General features: G+C 34.5%; 1 protein-coding gene across 3 annotated transcripts; it reads right to left on the reverse strand.

Moving 5' to 3' along the window:
• Positions 1-1109: 1109 nt before the first annotated feature.
• On the reverse strand, positions 1110-21434 carry LOC124919693. 3 transcript variants are annotated; one of them, XM_047460009.1, is made up of 14 exons: positions 21086-21434; positions 20479-20528; positions 19822-20126; positions 19673-19747; positions 19534-19592; positions 17910-18045; positions 13987-14083; positions 13834-13900; positions 8587-8685; positions 7336-7425; positions 2610-2764; positions 1784-1885; positions 1427-1580; positions 1110-1396 (listed from the first exon to the last, which is right to left on the reverse strand). In XM_047460009.1, exons 3-13 carry the CDS (start codon positions 20072-20074, stop codon positions 1433-1435), a joined length of 1281 nt encoding a protein of 426 aa, XP_047315965.1. In that variant the 5' UTR covers positions 20075-20126; positions 20479-20528; positions 21086-21434; the 3' UTR covers positions 1110-1396; positions 1427-1432. The 3 variants fall into 3 exon arrangements, with proteins under 3 accessions (XP_047315965.1, XP_047315964.1, XP_047315966.1); XM_047460008.1 differs by having other exon boundaries at positions 1110-1580; XM_047460010.1 differs by having other exon boundaries at positions 1110-1580; positions 21068-21434.
• Between the last annotated feature and the right edge of the window lie 402 nt (positions 21435-21836).

Here is a 21836-nt window from a genome sequence, read left to right on the forward strand (position 1 = left end):
ATCCTTGCATTTTATATAGAAGAAAGCCGAATTTTTATCACCCAGCGAAAGTCAGTTCTGTCTTGACTTCTGTCTAACAAAGTTCTCTTCAAGGAGACTCAGCTTCCTGAAATTTTCGAGTGCATCCCTCTCTTTCTCATTGAGTTGATCATTGTTATCCTCCCTTAATAACCTCTTCTGAACTTTATCCAGTTTCTCTCTTGCAACTAGAACCTTGTTGGAGATATTGCTAAACTTTTTCTTATCGAAGTTTTGGAGATGATTCTTCAGGAATTTTAGTTTCTCAGAAACTTTGTACATATTAGAATCCCTGATCTATTTAGCCTAGACACTTTCAATAATATCCTTGAATTTGTCATTTTCCATCCAGAAGTTGAAAATTTTGAAGGGCCTCTTGAATCTCTTCTCCTTCTCCCAGAACAGTTTAATCGGGCAATGATCAGGAATACCTAGATTTAGAACGTGAAGTTGGCTTCTCGGAAACTGGTTGATCCAATTCTCGTTAACCAAGCATTTTTCAATCCTACTTTTCGTGATGTGCCCATCACCTCGCGTAAAAAACCAGGTGAAGAAGTTCCCAGAATTAGTAGGCTCAATACAACCCATATCTCTGATGTAGTCATTGAAATCGATCATATCCTGAGTGATTTCAGATTATGTGCTACGATCGGTTTTATTTCTAGTTGCGTTATAGTCACCGAGGACGGCCCAAGGTTTATCACCACCAATTCAGTTCCTAAGGCAGCTCTAGAGCAGCCGAATGTCAGTGCTTGAGTTGCTACCATACACAATAGCAAGATGGAACTCAATTTCAGTAATTTTATCTTTGACCTCAACCAAAAATGGTTTGATCAGTTAAGTTTATCGTGATAAATACAATAAATTTATGTTTTTCTTTATTATTTTCACACACATTCCGGTGAATGATGAATCTTATCCAAAATATAAAGGTGTACAATTTCCAATAATACAGGTCATCCACATTTTATGATATCTTTGGTTTTAAAGATATTATCATTTTTACTGATGAAATCGTTGGTTCTATACTATTCCGTGTACATTTTAATATGACATCAGTTTGAGACAACATACTATGATTCTTCCAGATGAATTACATAAATAAACAATCAATATCAGTCGATGGAACAAAGTAGATAAATAGATCACAACTTACATTTGGAAGAAAAGACATGTAGTTTCTTTGATTGACAGCTTTTTTTACAACAGAAATGTAACCTGCTTTTCTATTTATGAGTGGAAAATAGAAGAAAAAAATAACATAAACAAGCGGAAAGAGAACATAAAAAGTCAACAGTTCCGAACATCTACATATCTCTATTACAGTTCCATGAGGAGAAAACAATGAGATTTGACATCCAGTTTGCTTCATCTATATGCAGTAATGCTTTTATTTTCTTCTTTTGATCTGTTACTATGTTGTTTCACCCATAACCTTATTGAGCCCATATCCGACTTGACAGTTCTCATCGTTCCATGAGCTGTGAACGGGAGGAAGTACATATTCATCTGGTTTAAGGGCCAGAGCAAAATCTGGTAATGTCGGTGCAGTCTCCATGATTCTGTAAATTTATTTGCAACACTATTAAGAAATTTGTGGCAGTTGGTGTCTAGAAATGGGTGGGATAAAGTATATTTATATAACCCTGGTTAGCATAAAGCTCTGTTTTTTAAAATTGAATTTTTCTGCCTGAGATTTCTAATAAAATAATAATAGCAGTGTTTGAAAAAACAAATATCAGATAATTATTAAAGCAAGATTTACCTCTCATGGGTGTACAAATCCCGGTTAATTCGGACCCTGCTTGAGGTATCTTTTGGTATTTTTTCTGATAGGTACTTCATTGTTCCCCATAGAGGTGGGTTTCTGCATAATAATAATAATAATCGCTTCTCAGCTATTGCTTTGTTCAAAATGTGGAGAAAACAGTTTCAGCAGCTGAACATTTAATTAAACAATAACAGTAGTTTCCTACTGGAGCAAAGGTTAAGGTTTCCTCATAATCAATATTGTGAGACTCCTTTGGATACATGGCAAGATTTAAGTCTTTAAACAGTTACATTAGCCTTGTGTTTGATTATGAATATTCAATTACATCCAATGAGCTTTTTTCCTTTAAGAAATTCACATATGGACGGACAGTGTGATTCTATATATGAAAAGTTATCTATATATTAGATACGAGTAGAATTAAAAGTCTTACAAGGAGAGTACCACTATGGCTAAGGTCTATAAACGGTTTTACTCATCTTAAGTTATGAGGGCTATGAAAATTTGTAAAGAAATGGCCAAGGAACTAAACACGTGAACACTGATTGTAGTTTCATAGAAATGCATTTTAAAATGGACAGCAGTAGAATTGGTAACAAACAAGGAAACAAAATATTTTCCAATCTATTGAAACAAAACTGCAGAAACACTTTTTCAGAGTCAGGTAACAAAACGAAAGATACATCAAGTGGTTTCTTTTAGAAAGATGATCCAATCAGTATTTTCCATATAAACTTGAACCATGAAGAAATACAAAGAGAGATAATGACGCCAAAAGGTATAACTACATAAATCACAGTGAAGGGGACTTGAAGCTTACCGTGATACAGGAGTAGCGGTATTAAAAGCCTCACATGCTCTTTTACTTTCTTTCAGATACTCGTCTGCTGCCTGCAAGGCAGCCACAGCCATGCCATGCAACTTCTCTGTATTTCCTTCGTCAAGGATCAAACCATGATAATAATATGCAGCAGCCTGAAGGAAAAGTTATTCAAAAAATTAATAAAATGAAATACTATTTCTCGAACTTGGCTTTTCTCTATTGCCAATCCACTCCAAGCATGTAATTAAGTTCACATATCTCCAAGTCAGGTTCAAGCATAACATACTTCCAATAATAGCTTCTTCTATTTTGTTTTATTTTCCATTTCTTAGGTTTATGTTCCTTTCCTTTAGCCACCAAATTAATAAGACATTTTCTTCTATATCCTAAGTCCTAATGATGGTAATGCACTAAAAAAATATTTTAATCAAAACAAACGTCAATAGTAGATAATATATGGGTTTTATATTAATGCATAAAATTTGGTTGATAGAATGATTTATACATGATAAATTGAACCTCAACGTTACAGCATTTATAATTTGGAGAATGCAATTATGGCAGACATTGAGGATGATGATGGTAATATGTAAGGAAGAAAGGATATGATGCAATCTCTTAAACTTGAAGTTCTTACACATATTGGTGAGCCAGTGTCCCCTTATTAATGAGTGAAGCGAATTTAAATAATTTGAATTCAATGGAATATTAAAAAAGACAGTGATTATGGGAAGCATTATTTTGGTTGAAAAATATCAGATTGGTCCTTAGACTCGGTCTTAGATAAACTAGACTCAGAAAATTCAACAAATGATTTCCAGTGTGGTTTAGCAATACGATGACAATTTAAATCCGCCCTCATGGTCCTGGTCCTGATCTAAATTGTCTCTTTTGGGACGATTATTCTCCAGTTTAAACGGTAATTGATTGGGGATGTTATTTACATGCCCCGCCTCAAAGACTAAAAAACATAAAACAAAGTATTATTTTAACTTACATGTACAAAATTACTAATATGTAATCTTATATTTCATATTTTCTTTTAACTATTTTATATATTAAAACAAACATATTAGGGACTAAGATAAATATCTAACTTATTAGATTATTTATATTATAAATTATTTTAGTCAAAATGTATATTTTTGTATAACAAAAATATTAATTTTGACGTCTATAAGATAAACGGCGTATCGCGGGAATTCATCGAACTGATACAAACTAGAACGGACAGGAATTGTAAGATTAAAGTTGGTGGGTCAGGTCAAGTCAGTAAGTTTCGGGTTGACAAAAGTTGGGAGGGTTGGTTTTTTCTTCTTTTGTAATAGAAGGCAATCGGACATCAAAAGACACCTTCAAAGACACTTTGGTTGAATAGCATTGCAGAAAAGATGAAAAGGACAATTGATGGGAGGATTAGATGTTTGCTTCCAGAAGCAAATTTCAAAGGATGAAAAACAAAGTTGAATGTAAAGAGTCGATATTGCATCTTTTTGGGTTATGGCAAAGATGAATTTGGCTACAGATTATACGATACAGTTGCAAAGAAATTTGTTAGAAGTCGTGATGTTATCTTTTTTGAAAATCAGACTATTGAGGACATTGATAAAGCTAAAATATTGAGTTGAAGGGAAAATGTGAAAGGATAGATTTAGATCCAATTCAATCTCATTCACACCGTTCAACAGAAAATCAAATGCAACAGAATGATGCTCATTAACATTACGTTTACATGGAGAATGTTAGTAGCGAGTCAGAGGAATTACTTACAATTCCAATTAGAAGATCTTCGAGAGATCGACAATTTCCACTAAATATACTCAAAATGAATGTGTTGGTGACAGATGGAGGAGAAGAGAACCAATCATATGAAAAAGTTATGGATAGTGAATCAATGCAACAATGGGTTAATGTTAGGAAAGATGAGATTCAGTCTCTACAGGACAATCGTACATACCCATACAGACTAGAGCAAGATGTTATACTTCAGCTCCATGACATTGTAAGCTGGTTTGGTTGTCAAAGAGTTTAGTCAAAGAAATGAAATTGACTTTAATGAAATCTTCTCTTCATAAGATTACTTCAGTTAAAATTGTATTGAGTTTGACAGCTAGACTTCATTTGGAAGTTGAACAAATGGATGTGAAGATGGGTTTTTATTCTTCACAAGTGATTTAAATAAAGAGAATTATATCGATTTAAGGTCAAATATAAAAAGCATATTGTTTGCAAATTAAAGAAAAGCGTGTATGGCTTGAAATAAGCTCCACGACAATGGTATAAAAAATTTGGGTTGTTCATAAAGCAACACAGCTATAAGAAGACTACTTCTGACTATTGTGTGTTTGTGTAAAAATTCTCCTCCGATGATTTTGTTTTTTTGTTACTCTATGTTGAATGATATGTTCGTTGTTGGTCAAAATGTTGTGACAATTGACCGTTGAAACAAGATCTAGGGAAATCTTTTGCGATGAAGAATCTTGGACCAACGAAACAGATTTTTGGAATTAGAATTAGTCGTGACAGAAAGACAAAGAAGTTATGGATGTCTCAAAAAAGATATATTGAGAAAGTGTTGCATAGATTCGATATGGAGAATGATAAAGGTGTTGGCACAGCTCTAGCGGCTCACCTTAAATTGATCTTTGAATTTTAGTCTTACAGGCGGTGATAAGAAAGAATATTTGAAGAATGGTACTTATGGTTCTTTCGTAAGTAGTCTTATGTATGTTATGGTTAGCACAAAACAAAATATAACTCATGATGTTAGTATTGTAAGCATGTTCCTTTCAAATTCGAGAAGAGGACATTGAGAAGTTGTGAAATGGATATTAAGATATCTCAGAGGCACCTCAAGTATGAAAGGCCTTGGAAGTGAGAGTCCAAATTTAGTTGGTTATATCGACACAGATATGGTAAGTGATGTTGACTCGAGAAAATCAACTTCCATTACCTTGCAGGGACTATTGTTTGGCAATCGAAACTTAAAAAACGTGTTGCGTTGTGAACCGATGACGTTAAACTTATTGCAGCAAAAGGAGCTTTTAAGGAACTATTTTAGGTCAAGTTGTTTGAACTTGGTTTCGTGCAAAAAGAGGTATGTGTTTCTTTGTGATAGTCAAAGCGCTATTTACCTTGCTAAAAAATTCAATATTTAATTTTAGATCTAAACATATTGATTGTAAGTTATCATTGGATACAAGATGTATTAGATGAAACTTGTTGGTTTTATAGAAGGTGCATATATATGATAATAGCGTTCATATGATGACCAAAACACTACCACAAATCATGTTCAAGTTTTATTCTTCAACCGTCGGGTTGACAATAACCTTCTCAAAGTTGTGAGGTGGAGTTTGTTGGATTTTTTTTTGTTTAAACTCCCAACTTTGAGAAAAACTCAAAATGAATCATGCTCACTTTAATTTCATTAAAGATAATATTATTATTTTAGAAGGTTATTTGTGTAGCTCTAATATTAATTAATAGAGCAACCGCTAGAAAGAAAAAAGTAGTAGAGAAAAAGAGAGGCAAAAGAGAAGGCATCAAACATATTTCTGCCTATAGCCTGACAGCATTCATCAAACTCATTATCGGAGATTGAGCTGAAATTTTATCGGGAGATTGCTAACTCGTTCCTCTACATTTTTAATGGTCGGATTAAGGTTTTGACATCTAAAATTTTGATTTTATGGCTTGAATTTTCTGACTAATTTTGAGTTTTATTCTACTATTTTGGGACTAAGAAGTTTGTGTACTTTTTTTGTTATGTCCTTTTATCTATTTTGTATTATTGAAGGTTGGTATACTTTGATCGTATTCTGTTTCTAGTGGAACTTGATTTGGACAAGAAGTTCCGTAATTTTTACTCTTGATTTGAGGAGAATTCCACATAAAATACTGTGCGTTATTGTATCATTTTATTTCCGCATATATTTATAGTTTATTACTCCTAAAGTTTCATTCAAGTGGGGAATCAATTTATTATCGTAAACGTTAATATCTTTGTTTATTTCCTACAAAGTGGTATCAAAACTTGGTTCACATACAAGCATTTTGAACTTGAATAATATATGGAGATAAACACAAATATAATAATTTTGTTGTTGAATGGTTCAAACTATTATATTTGGAGAGGAAAGATGAAAGACATTTTATTTCTTAAAGCTTTACATATGTATTGTATCATATTATTTCAAAATGTTCACTTCTCCACTAAGAATATGTTAAGAAGGGATTTAACCTAAATAAGCTGAGGATATTAGCATTTACTTTGAATAAGTCATTAGTAGTTAAGAAGACTAGATGGTTTTGGTGGGAAAAACGGCTGGGTGCTGGAATTGAAATAGCAGCAAGGCAGGAATTCCAGATCATTTAGAAAATTGATAATCTTTCTCAAGATTAAACTCTAACTCTCTCTCTTACATTGAATCTATCCTCTTGCCTATTGATAAAATCTCTCTTATCTTCAATTGTAGGTGTTATTTGTTAAGTACAACTGTGGATCTTCCTATCTCAACCTATCTTCTCTCATAGATACTTAATCAAGGTACAACTAAATTCTGTTAGGTTAACTGCTGAATCTAAATTTACTGTTAACATAATCATCATGCACTAGATGATTTCATGTGACATTGTATTACCACAAAAAGAATCTGGCTGCTGTGGAAACCATTTATGCTAAAAACTAATACAAAAACTAAGGAAATCAACTATGATGTACCTTTGCTTCAATATATTTCCATTTAACAAAGAGCTGATGTTTTTCTCCCCAACCATTGGATAGTGAAATATTTGCAATATTATCTTGTGCCTGGAAATCAGAAAGGATAAGCAATAAATCTTCAATTGCATGGAAAAAAGTTGAAGTCTAAGCAGACAAAGTGTAGAAAACTAAAGAGCAATGTATAATAGAGATATATTAGATAGAGAGCATTTATTTATAGGGTACCATAAGTTATAAAATAATAATAATCTCAATCGAATCTAATCACAAAATTATGCACAATCAATATTAATATTTGTGGATTCTTGGGAGAAAGTTTGTTTGTTGTATTGAACCATTAATGTTTTTTTGATTTTTCAGCATGACTTGAGGTGTTAATATAATACAATAATGAACAAATAAAATTAAAGTTGAAATAGAGTCAAAGGGAGTGATGGCAGCATTAGGCTGTTGCCTAGGAGCCCAACAGCTATACGACAAAAGGATATATATATATATATATATATATATATATATATATATATATATATATATATATATATATATATATATATATAGAGAGAGAGAGAGAGAGAGAGAGAGAGAGAGAGAGAGAATATCCAGTTTTCTAACACTCTCTTGCATGTCCAAGTTAATATGTTTCACTCGATTGACTTGGATTTACAGCATAACTGTAGATTTAAACAATAGCAAGGCCTTCACTTCAAAGCTCATACGGGCTTCGGTTAAATACTTCAATTACTTCCTATCATGTGAGATCAAAAGATGACATGTGGCTTGAATATTAGAAGATAACTATATTTTTAGTAGATATGCATAATAATTAAATGGATTAATTAGTTAATTATAATTAGTAGAATTAAATTAGAATTATAGTTTTATTAGAAGTATGTTATTATATATTCATTTAGAAAACTGAAAACAATTTGATTGAAGTGGAGGGTCGGTGGGATTACAAATTCCACAGTTAATTTTCAGTAGCTACAGGATTTATGTGATATTGTTTGTCTTTTTGGAGGGGAAATATATGATATAGCTTATCCCTAATACAGTCGACCTTTTCTGATATATTGAGAATACCCTCAATAATAAAGTATCTCTTCTCTCACTAATAACTACACAATTAATCAATTTCACAATAACCGGATTCTAAGAGAATCATGCTAAAAATAAAACAAGAAAATTGCCCTCAATGAGGATCCAAATATATTCTTAGCAAAGAGAAATATGGTGAAGTAGGAAATATACCTGCTGCCAGTACTTAACCATCTCACATGCAAGCCTTCTCTTAACAGCAAGTGTGGCCTTGGTGCTATCGATTGCCATCCCAAGTTGGACATCAACACCCTGTGAAAGACATCAATGGAAAGATAAAAATGAAAAATTAAACATAAGTAGTTTCAACAGTACTCCACTTCTAAAGTAAAGTATAAATTGTGTTTTATCAAGAAACAAATGTGAGATAAATCAAACATTTTGAAAAAAAACTAACCCAGTTTAACTTAAGACAATAGAATCATTTTCACGCAACCAAAAGTGTGCCATAGCCAGAAATTTTTTAAATTGAACTAGTAAGGTCGAAGTTAAATTAATCAGTAGGAAAATAGAACAGGGTAAGAATTTACAGTAGAAGATCATACACTGAAATACAAATGGTAAATGTAGGAGGATATGTTTTTGAAGATATCGATTCCTTTAAATACAAATCTACGTAGATGACACTGATTCCTACTAATTAAAGATAATTATCTTTGTCTAAACATTAGGACATTGTTAAAGGAATAGTTATTAGTGTAACTAATTAAAGCATATTTTATAATTAGTTTTGTCTAAACATTAGAACATTGTTAAAGGAATAGTTATTAGTGTAACTAATTAAAGCATATTTTATAATTAGTTAGATTAATAATTATTCCTTTAACTATGTCTTAATGTTTAGAAAGATATTTATCTTTAATTAGTAAGAATCAGGGTGATCTTAAGAAATCATGATGTAGATTTGTATTGAAAGGGTACTAATCCATTAAAAAATACACACTATAGGCTATAGGCCATGCTATGGACACAAAATATCTTTTCAGAGATGGAATCGTTTTAGCAGATGTAACCGAATGTCAGAGCTCTCCAAAGACTCTTGGATCAGGCTTGTAGGTCTTCCGATTCACCTGTGGAACCAGGAAGCTCTCCAAAAGATCGGAGATAGTTGTGGCGGTCTAGTCGCAATCGACAAAGCGACACTGGAGAAAAAAGCGTCAAATGGGCAAGAATATGTATCAAAGGAAACGAGATTAATCTTCCAACTAGAATCAATGTCAACGACGGTGGTCTCGTCTACAATGTTCCAATACTTCTGGTCGGAATTCGGTCCATCTGTTTCGCTGAAAGACTTCGGCCCTACGTCCGCGTCTCCCATAACAACGACAATCCCGATACTACCGGATATTCAGAAGACGTCTCGTCCTCATCCCATGCCATCAGGTACGACTCGCTCAAATATTAACACAATTGTCCTCCTCATTCCACCATCAGGCCCGCGAAATCCCACAACATATTTCCAACCCTCACCCCTTTCTCAACCCCAGATAATTTCAAATCCTCTGATCCCCACCCACACCTCTGAGCAATCAGATAGCTCAGAAGGTGAATATGAAGGAAATTTCGAAATTCAAATGGAACTTGGAGAAAAATTGGGTACGACAAAATGCGACCCTGAAGAAGAAGCGGCTTTGACATTAAGGCAAAGTTGCAGCTCGTGAAATAATGACAAAGTTACTGTCACTACCGTAGAGGCCATCGCAGGTCACTCTGTCCCAGGCCCCAACCCGGTTTTTAATGTTATGCAATCTCATATCGTGGAACGTATTGGGACTTAATAACCCCGGGAAGAAAAGCGGCGTCTTCTCTTTTATCAAATCATGTAAGTGTGATCTAATTGCTCTCAAAAACTCTAATAAACGACTTAGAAGATGATATGATGTCTGTCTCCTTTGGGAGGAATAATTTTGATTGGGCAGCGGTGAACGCCTCGGGACATTTAGGTGGTATTCTTGTCATTTGGAACACCAGGAATGGAAAAAAAATTAAGGATCTCCTCAAAGTAGAGGATATTCGAAGGGGGCTCATATTCTTTATCCCTAAAATTCAAATGTATCTTCAACGACAATATTTGGGTTTTCTCGAACGTTTACGGGCCAGTTGATTACGCCAGAAAGACGGGCTTTATCGGCGAAATTAGTGATATTCACAACAGTTGGCCTTTGCCGTGGTGCATTTGTGGCGATTTTAATCTCGTCAGATCACCAAACAAGAGGAAGAACGCTAGAAGATATACAAGGGAAATTAATATCTTCAATGCATTTATCGATAATTTATTCCTTATCGATCCTCTTTAGACGGAGCTAAGTTCACATGGAAAAGAAACAATAATAATGGCAGCATGTTAAGAATCGATCGTTTTCACTTCAATGAGGAATGGGAAAGAATCTTTCTTCCAAAAAATCAAGTAGCTCGCACAAGACGTTTATCAGACCACCAGCCAATTACTCTTTCTTGTGACTTCAACGTTCAATCTAAACCCCTTTTCCGGTTCGACAACTCACTCCTCGAGGACAGAGCAACCCCCTGTTGAAAGAAGACCTTCTTTATGCCTTTCTTCAAGCTTAGGAAACTCAAATCATTTATCAAGGAATGGAGAAAAATAAATTTTAGATCTCTTAAATATCTCATTTCAACCGTATGTGCTCAATTCGACGAGTTAGATAGAGTCGAGGAGGAAAGGGAACTAACGGAAGCAGAAACCGGTAATAAATCTGAGCTTTTTGACATGCTGAATTACTTGTACAAATGGGAGAAAAAATATTAGACAAAAATCAAGATGTTTATGGTTAAGGGACGAGGATTTTAACACAAAATTTTTCCACAATTTCGCGAACGCCTGAAAAAGATATAATCAAATTTTTATTCTAAAAATCGATGGACAAGTTATCGAGGACCCAAACCCCATCCTCTCATACTACAAGAAGTTTCTTACATAGACTAGCCAAGGTAGGCCCACTCTTGACGGCATCTGTTTAGACAAGATTTCCATCGAGGAACGAGCAATCTGCGAAGTGGATTTCACTGTCGAAGAAATTTTCAACGCCATTAAGGATTGTGATGGAGAGAAAGCACCAGGTCCTGATGGTTACTCAATGGCATTTATCAAAGGATCGTGGATCTTCTTAAAGACGAGTATGAGGCATCTTTTAAACATTTTCACAGCACTACCCTCTTTTGAAAAGAGCTGGAATGCAACTTTTATTGTCCTTATCAAGAAAATTCAGGGGGCAATGAATTATAACATTATAGGCCAATTAGCCTTGCGTCAAGTTTGTACAAAGTTCTCGCTAAAACTCTTGCCAATAGATTGAAGATATCCTCCCAAATATTATTTGTTCAAGGCAGACAAATCACTGATGCTTTTTTAGTTGCCAATGAGAATTATGATTCGATTATTAAAAGGAAGATTACGGGTTGGTTTTGCAAATTGGACATCCAAAAAAGGTTGGTCCACGTTATTTGGAACTTTGTTCTCTAAGAGAATAGGATTTGGAGATAAATGGATAAAGTGGATTAAGACATGCATTTTTGAACCGAAATTCTCCATCATTAATGGAGAGGTTACCGGTTTCTTTGGTAGCAGTACCTGTTCATTTTTCCCCTCCCTTCATCGGCGGCAAAAAGAATGGAGACTATTATGCGAAATTTCTTGTGGGGAAGTTCTAACTCCTCACGGGTGACGCACTTGGTCAAATGGGATACAGTTAAGTTGTGCAAAAACGACAGTGGACTTGGTCTAAAAACTTAACCCTCTTCAACCTCACTAATGTGCAAATGGTGGTGGAGATTTCAAAATAATGATGCTAGTCTTTGGGCTAAGATGTTGATTGCAAAGTATGGCTAAAAACTTAACCCTCTTCAACCTCACTAATGTGCAAATGGTGGTGGAGATTTCAAAATAATGATGCTAGTCTTTGGGCTAAGATGTTGATTGCAAAGTATGGCCATCGTGATTCTGAGTGGATGCCCCTTTCGGGAAGGAAATATTTCGGCAATAGTGTTTTGGGAAATATCGTCAAGACTTGGACCACCATTCACCCTCTTCTTGATTTTAAAGAGGGAAATGGAAGAAGGATCCACTTTTGGCTCGACTCTGGTTCCACAATGGTAAGTTTGTAGTCTCTTTTCACGACATTTACTCGGTTCCACAATGGTAAGTTTGTAGTCTCTTTTCACGACATTTACTCGGCTTCTATCCAAAAAAATATCAATATTGCAGATTTATACACTTAATCCGGCGATCAAAACATTTGGAGGATTCCATCCCGTCTCTCAACGGCTGATAGTCTGAGGGCTGACTTACTTAGAGGCCTTCTCTCTGACATTACTATTGAAAGGTTGATCCATGACTCTTTAAATCTCATTGGCTCTCCAAACTTTGAGGTAAGTCATATTTACTCTTCCCTCAACAACATCATACCACCTTCTTTCCCTTGGAAGGACTTATGGAAAATCAAGTTATTGTCGAGAATCACGTTCTTCTCATGGGAAGCCATTCACGATGGCATCTTTACACAAGACAAACTCAAGAATAAGGGATTTCATTTGGCAAATAGATGTGTTATTTGTGAAAGTTCCGAGGAGACAGTCAACCACCTTCTCTTGGATTGTCATATGGAAAAGGAAATTTGGTCCCTTATCCAAAATCTCATTAATCTCCAATGGGAGATGCCATTAACTGTGGGGGAATGTTGGGAAAAATGGAATGATCGGAGCACTCCAAACAATATTGGTTCAAGCTGGAAGTTCGTCCGAATTATGTGGTGGACTATTTGAAAAGAAATGAATCATAGAATCTTTCAAGTAAAAAAGCATGACATTGCTAAGATCAAAGACATCATTCTCCTTACTCTTGCAGCTATCAAGAAAAAATGAATATGCAACGGAGGGGACTTCTTTGAACTTATTGGAATCTAATTTTATTTAATTGTGTTCCCTTTTCTTTTTCAGTTATTTTTGTTTCTTTTGAATGTTTCTCGCATTCACAGCAATTTTCTTTTTAATGGAAAATTTACCCTTTATTAAAAAAATATGCTCTAATTAATTGGAATATTCTCAACATCACATATTTTATAAAGGGCCCGGCATGATATAAACTGATATAGTGTCAATTAAGAAACCAGAGAAATTTAGAAGATGAATTTTGAGCAAATAATAACAAAACCCTCATTCATAGATGCATAGATTATCAATATCCATTATCTCATCGGCGGATTTCTGAGAATTATGTTTTTGCAATTTTTTGTGATCAACTAACATTGGTCTGTCTTATTAATAACTTTATGAGTGTTCACTGATCATAACTTTGCTCAGAAACAATCTATTTTTTATTTTGTTTGACGCCAGAAATAGCTGTGATTACTAGATATCTAACTATTAGCAACTAGATAATAGTACCTGCCCCAATGCTTGAAGGCAAAGTGCTCGAAGGACTCCCTCAGCAAGATCAACTGGCAAGTTCCTCCTATTCACACAAAGGAGAAAGCAATGATATGGAAAAGAAAGTCAAAATCCTATATATGTAAGGTTCAAGAATAAAGCAATGTAGACCTATATTCTGTCGGCAAAAGGGGAAGAACTTGTCTAACAGCACAATCTAGGAATCCTGCCGCCTTCAAGAAAACATCTATAGCAGCACGTCTACTCTCTGCAATAATATAAGGTAAAAACACCGAAATCTTTTATTGAAGAGACTTGATTACACAAAGAACTCAATGCCTAAACTTCTACGCTACACAAATATAACCAACCATAAGGTTTTCACCATAAAAAAATATGAGATTATATGGAATCCCAAATTAAACGAAATCTTCATAATATTTTACATTTTAAAGGTTCAACAACAGTTAAAAGAAATATCAAAGTACAATGACCAAATGATTCTTGAAATACATAAATTGGACAAACTCTGGAGCCACCTTAATTATGATTAGAGACCAAGAATAACAAAACAATACTACAAAGAAATTATGTCAATAAGAAGAAAATTGTTCCAGATCATTATCATGTCTAGCATACCTACATGCCAACCTAGTTATCTTGATGTAGTTTACATTGTTTTACGAAGAAGGGGTAGTGTTAGCAAGTTGACGAGGTGTTTTTCCAAGTAAGCAAGCAAATAAGTTGGTTACATCTGTAGCCAACAAGAAATATACTAGCTATTCAGTTTGGTTGGAAAAACTATAAAAGGAAGCATAAGGAAGTAAAAGAAGTTATGCATTTACAGATCAATTAGAATCTTGAAGGTTTTCTCTTCTATAACCCATCCCTCCTTACTCTTCAATCTCATCTAAAATGTCTAACTCTATCTCATCTCCATTTGTAGGATCTCTACTGTTCATTCTTATCTCATACTCTTATTCTTACTGTTCGTTACGGTACAATTCAAGTATTAATTGGTGGATCGATCTAGGTTTTGGCTCTTGTTCTAATTAGTAGTATATCTTGTTCTAATGCATGCTGCGAAGTGGATTATTTTGGCACGTGATATCCAAGAGAGAGGTCACAATTGATATGATGAAGATTTATGCAATAAGCTGGCAATCTCAAACACTTTGAGGGGTTTTGGGACTAACGGGATATTATCAGCGATTCATTAGAAATTGCAAATAGATTACTATACCTCTAACGAATTTATTAAAGAAGGGAAAGTTTATCTGGAATGACAACTCTACGGTGACAGCATTTAATGTGCTAAAAGAGGCAATGATGAAACCTTCAGTTTTAGTTTTACCTAATTTTGTCGAAGGATTTGTTGTAGAGACTGATGAAAGAAAAACCGGTATGGAGGTGTATTGATTCAGCACGGCCATCTAGTAGCATTCCTAAGGGTCTAGGTCCTCGATCACAAGCGTTGTCGGCTTATGAAGGTGAGATATTGGTTGTTATACATGTTATCAAGAAATGGAGAAATTATTGGCAATTCAAACCCTTTGTTATCAAGACTGATCATGAAGCTTTGAAATACTTATGGGAACAAAAAAATAACCATCCAAGTCAAGAGAAATGGTCATACAAGTTAGGGATTTTGAATTTTCTGTCCAATTTAAGAAAGGCAGAGGAGAGGGTCATTGTATATGCATTATAACAAGTTCATTCAGAGGGCATCTGAATTCTCTTCGGTGTTAATAAAGAAAAATTTTGGTACATGGGTTTCTGATGTCAACTTAAAGATTGTTGTGAACAAGCTTGTGAAAAGATTCTAGGAGTGTTAAGGGGTTCACATGGGTTAATGGACAGTTATGAAAAGGCGGGCGAATTGTGGTTGGTACAGACAATGAGCTACAAAAATATATCATATCCACTATGCACAATTCAGCGGTGGACAGCCATTCGAGAGTGATGGTGACTTATCAAAAACACAGACAGGCTTATTATTGGAAAGGTATAGATAGATAGAGAGGTTTGAGAATTTGTCAGCATATGTTTGGAATGCCATCAATAAAAGTGGGAATATGAGAGACCTAAAGGTCACTATTTATTTCCCGAGCCTATAGTGAGTTAGAGACAAGAGTATTCCCACTAAAAAAATGTTTCATCCAAAAAGCCGTTAGACATTCCAAAAACACTTTGGAGTGATATTCAATGGATTTTATTGAAGGATTACCTAAGTCACAGGGGCATTATGTTATTTTGGTTGTAGTGGACCGACCGGCTTTCAAAAATGGCTCATATTTTGAGTTTAGGGCATCCATTTTCGGCCAGCTCGATGGCCCAACTTTTCTTGGACAATATTTATAAGCTACATGGCATGTCTAACGATTGTTAGTGATAGGGACAAGGTTTTTGTAAGTACGTTTTGGAAAGAACTTTGTCGTTTACAAGGGATTCAAGAAGCGGTGTTCATGGATTATCAGACGGAAGTAGTGAATCGAAATCTAAAAAACTTATTTACGTTGTATAGGGGTCAGAAACCACATTCGTGGGTGAAGTGGCTTCCTCTTGCGGAATGGTGGTATAACACCAATTATCATTCAGCATCTCTTACTTCAAATTAAGAAATCGTTTATGGACAGGCTCATCCAATTTATTTTTCCTATTTAGCTGGAGATTCAAGAGTGGAAGTTGTCAATCGTAGTGTTTCAGCTCGTAAGGAAACAATTAAAATGCTTAGGTTTCATTTACAATGAGCCCAACATCGTATGAAACAGCAAGCTGACAAATACAAGGTGGATTGTGAATATAATATTGATGATTGGATATACATGAAACTACAACCTTATTGACATCTTTCAGTGTGTGGGAAAACGCATAAGCTAAGCCCTAAGTTCTATGGCCCATTTCGTATTATTGCTAAAGTGGGGAAGGTGGCTTATAAGTTAGAAATTCCTGGTTCAACTCAGATGCATTATGTCATCCACATTTCTTATTGAAGAAAAAGATGGAGAATTTGCTTGCTTAACTCATATCCCTAATTTTCAGCATAAGGGTGAAGCCTATCCCTACAGCTTTCTTGGATGAAAGAGTTGTGTGAAAAGATGGTAATAGTGTGAGCCAATACTCTACTGATATGATTGAACCTGGGAAGATTAATCATTTTTGGAAGCACATTTTCCTTTGTTTGTTCATGGGAAATGCAACTTCCTCTGATCATCGATGGGGAGGACTAATGTTATGAAGAAAATAAGGGTTAGGTAACTAACCCATAATAAGTTGACAAGGTATTTTTCCAAGTTATCAAGCAGAATAAGTTGGTTAAAGCTATAGCCAACAAGAAATATACTACCTATTCAGTTTTCTTGAACTATAAAAGGAAGCATAAGGCGGGATTGCGAGAAAATAAGTTATGCATTTACAGATCAATTAGAATCTTGAAGGTTCTCTCTCTATATCTCATCCCTTACTCTTCAATCTCATCCAAAATGTCTAACTCTATCTCATCTCCAATTGTAGGATCTTCTACTAGTGTGCCTACTGTTATTCCTTGTCCCATACTATAATTCTTACAGTTCATTAAGACATAATTCAGGTATTACTTGGTGGATCGATCTAGGTTTTGACTCTTGTTCTAATTAGTAGTATATCACATTGATTAACTCCATTGTTTCTTTCAATGATACTTTTGTGGTTTTCAATGTTTCTTTTAGTTGTATATGTTCTTATCATCCATTGTGCAATTACTCATGTAAAATATAACACACATGATCAAGATTGTTTGTTTCTTTTCAATCTTATTGTCTTCTTGTATGAGTTGGTTGCCATTGTCATTTGGCTGCAAATATCTTGAAAGGTTTTGCATAATTTGGGCATAATCTATATGTTGGCATAAAACATGAGGGATACATATACACGCAAGACATAACAGAGTGTTCAGAAAAGGTGTCATGATATATCCTAAATGTGTACTCATCTTAAAGAGATTGGACATGAACACAGAACCTAATTATGCTTCGCAGTTAGAAAAAGCTGTAGTCTGAAGCACTATATAATGTATGATAAATTTCACTGAATAAATACAAATTTTGTTTGAATACCTTCAGATACTTTTGCTAGATAACCATCAGAAGATGTTCTTGGGAGCAGCAGCAAGTTGGCTTGTGATAATGATAATACTGCCATCAAGTGCAGAGCAGACAAGACCTCGTACCAAGCATTAGACAATGTTGTTTCCTGAAAGTTAGTTAACAAGGATTAGGAAGACATATCTTGGGAATTATTTTCACACTTTAGCAGTCCACTGTAAGTGTTTTATTGGTCCGTTCTTTTTTCAATCACAGCACTCTGACCTTACAATCGTAACATTTCCCAGTAGCATCTTTTTCATATTATCCTAATTTTGTATGGTTTCTTTTACTAAAGACGTCCAGCTGTAAAGAAAAGAAAAATTGTCTACAAATGACATTGGCCACAAACTCTGGCCTGTTTAGGTCTTATTTAGGTAAACAAGTCAAAACCCATTTGCACAAAAGACTAAAATAATAGTTCAATTGGCCCAAATAGTGCATTGAACCTGTAAGAAAGACTTAAATAGCATATAGAACTTGAAAGAAAGACTCAAATAGTGCATTGAACTTGTAAGAGAGACTCGTATAGCCCCTTCAATAGTAAATTTGTAATGACGTCCAAAATGCTCCTCCCCTAACCCTTTCATTAGTTTGAAGAATATGTTGACTAGTTAGAGGTCGAGTATAAAAATAGATAAACTAGGTTTATTTTATTTTATTTTCTAATTTATTTATAGATATATCAAAATAAATTAATTGAAATATTCAGGAATTCTGATTTACCTTAATTGAGGAAATTATAATAAATAGTTGACATATTTTAGGGATTCTGACTTATCCTAGTTAAGGAAAATCAGCTTCTTCACTTGTATAAATAAGTATCACCTATTATCAAAATAATATACCATCAAAAGTATATTTTTTCTCTCAATTTAAAAATTCCACAAGTAACTTCAGATATTAATTGAACTTGATATAAATGATGAAGGTCTGTGCCTCAGTCTTTCAGTGACATTTTCTGAATACAAAATCATATAAACCTTTTGTTTTGCACAATATATGAGGTACTTGTTCTTCTTCTAATTATTTCTAATCAGTAAATCACTAGAAAAATTGGTCAATTAGTTGCTTCTTTTCTCCTTGAGATACTTTTGGGATCTTGTGCTTTCTCATCTATCCCTAATTACTAGCAACAGTTATTTGCACTTCCATAACTATAACCTTTATATGCTCATTTACAACTGTTCAGCAGGACAAACTTTAGGAACTTTTACTCTTTTTAAGTGATTTGATCCCGTTGATCATCTCATAAGCAAGAGAAGTAGGAATCCTGCAGAGGTCCCAAAGTTCACCAATCAGTTTTGTCCTTTTCTTTACTAATGTATTTCATCTACAAAGCCACTAATACTAAATCAGTTGAAGCCACTGGCAACCAATAAAACTATAGGGGAAAAACAAAACAAAACAAAAATGTTGAAAGTAGTTACTCTTAGATTATCACAATCTCTCCTAACCAGACATCCCATAAACCCTTCTGTTGGTAATGATTAGGATAACATGGAAAGCCTGAAAATTTGCACTAAGTTATGTATCATAAGTATATGGTATAACATAACAGGCCCAAGTTACACAATATAAGAATGGGGCTCCTCACCTCCGCATCATCTTCCTGGTTAACCCATGAGAACTGTACTTTATGCTGCAGTGGGCTTCCTGTGCATAAAATAAACAAAAAATCATCATAGCTGATCCTTGTGATATTTCACAAGTCCTACTAATCAAGCATGCATTACCATCTTTAACTAATCCCAAAAGAACAGGCAAGTAATCTTCAAGCGCCTGTTGAAGATCAGCCAGCGTGGAACCTCCTGTAATAGAAAAACTACTTTACACTTATAGAGTAATAATTGCAGAAGACGTCATCATTGGACTTTTGACAAACCATGCTGAGTGGCAGATTTTCTTCTTGTCCTTGTGATTGTGGGAGCTTCTTGTCCAGCCATTACAACAATACGAGTTCTAAGTGCCGCAAGGCGTTCAACTATACTTTTAGACAAGTATTCACCAAGCGATTGAGAAAAGTCAGTAGGTTTGGGAATCCGCATGCCAGGAACAAAAACAGAAACATCCCCAATGTTCGTTGGCCGCCGTCGATTTCCAGCAGTATCCTTTGGGGTTGACACTAAACATCCCATCCGGGAAAAAAACTACTGTATCTGCTAACGTAATTTGTGCACGATCTATTTCCTGCAAATTGATTCAGTGAATCATAAAAGACAAATGTTCACAACATATCCTTATTCAGAATTAGAAACTATTTAGGAACTTCAAAACAAATTCATCAGGAATTTCAGCTTTGAAGTTCAAAGATTATGCAATACTCACAATGGAAGAATATTAACAAAAACTATTCATTAGGAGATTTGCAATTAATCAATAAACAATAAACAATAATAAGACAAGTCATAATTTAAATAGGAGTAATCAGAATTCCTCTCTCTCAGACACATCACAAACAAACATATATCAATTGTTTTCCTGGCTTATTGTCTCTACTAAAAGCAAATTGTCACCAGAAAGTAGATATAATAAATCTCACCTCAGCACTTCTATCAGGAGATTATGACAGGTGACAACTTCTACCAGTTTCTGCACCAAAATAGAACACGAAATGGTTGAAGAGGGCAGGGAAGTTATAAATATAAACTTCACATGGATTGCGTGAAAAGTGACAGTTGTGACTTTTCAAACTTGCATTTAATCTCCTATAACTTTACTCTCCCCATTATTTTAGCAAAAGAATAAAACCTTCCAAAGAGTGAACGGCATTTACCATCGATTCAATCCCTTCACATGTTTAAAACTGTATTTATCACAATAATTCGGTACATGTAGAAGGAAATTACAAGTAAGATTAACCACGCAAACTGATAGAAGGAATGAAGATTTCCACATCAATTCACACCTACCTACGGAACCTGTTCGTAGGACGCGCTAGAAGTTCGAAATTTTCAAGCGCACAAAATCTAACAGTAAATGAAGATTCTACTCAATTAAGACCACCACGCGTTGCTCAAGCATACAAGTAAAGCAATCGAAGGATAGTAAAACCTTAAAGTTAAAAGAACTGATCCAATATAGTATGAAGAATCAACAAAATACAGCTTTCATATATATATATAGCATACCTCATCCTACGCAATTACCTAAATATGATCTCCGCATAGGTATAATAGCAAGCAGCCTTGGCAAGATAATGAAAAGGAGAGTCCAATTATTGAGAAGGAAATCAAAAGTATCCTAGAGTTCAACCAATGATTGAGGCCAAAAGTTGAAAAGAGAATATTGGCAATCAGAATTGCTTGTCTTCAAGCTAGAGGTTACAGGACAAACTTCATATCCTGTATGAGCGTTCGCTTGAGGAAGAGGCGTGAAAGGTAATCAGTCATACAAGGTTCAACTTGAAGTTGAAAGAATCGTTGATTTATCGATAAACAGCGCTCTCTCTGTGTGTGTGTGTGTGAGAGAGAGAGAGAGAGAATTGTCTGGCCTGGGTGGTGTTAGATTTAGCAAATTGAATTAGGTAGCTTAGTTACTTAACCAGCACAACACATTACAGTATATTAATAAACAATAATCTTAGCAAAAAATATTAATATCTATATTTTTAATTTATTATGAAACAAAAATCAAATTGCAATAAACAACAATGCCTTAAGTAGTTGAATGTAGGTACGAACGAATAATAAACAAACTAACTAAAAGCAAAATTAATAAAATTTTACCCATACATTAATCAAAATCTATTTAGTATATTGTTACAATAAACATCATACACACACAAGTTGACAAAATTGTATGCATATAAGAGTTAGGCAAAATCTAGATAAACGTTTATAAAAAGAGATGGATTTAATTTTGGACTTAAGTTGGGTCGTGTTTAAGGATGACAATGGG

This window comes from Impatiens glandulifera, chromosome 1 (genome assembly GCF_907164915.1).
Source record: "Impatiens glandulifera chromosome 1, dImpGla2.1, whole genome shotgun sequence".
NCBI lineage: Eukaryota > Viridiplantae > Streptophyta > Magnoliopsida > Ericales > Balsaminaceae > Impatiens > Impatiens glandulifera.

Bases quoted from the DNA above. Each gene is read 5' to 3' on its own strand.
- LOC124919693 (XM_047460009.1), bottom strand. From the start codon at position 20,074: ATGGGATGTTTAGTGTCAACCCCAAAGGATACTGCTGGAAATCGACGG. The intron at 19,748-19,821 runs GTTTGTCAAAAG...TTTCTATTACAG, and splicing joins AAAATCTGCCACTCAGCATG to GAGGTTCCACGCTGGCTGAT. The intron at 19,593-19,672 runs GTAATGCATGCT...TTTTATGCACAG, and splicing joins TTTGGGATTAGTTAAAGATG to GAAGCCCACTGCAGCATAAA.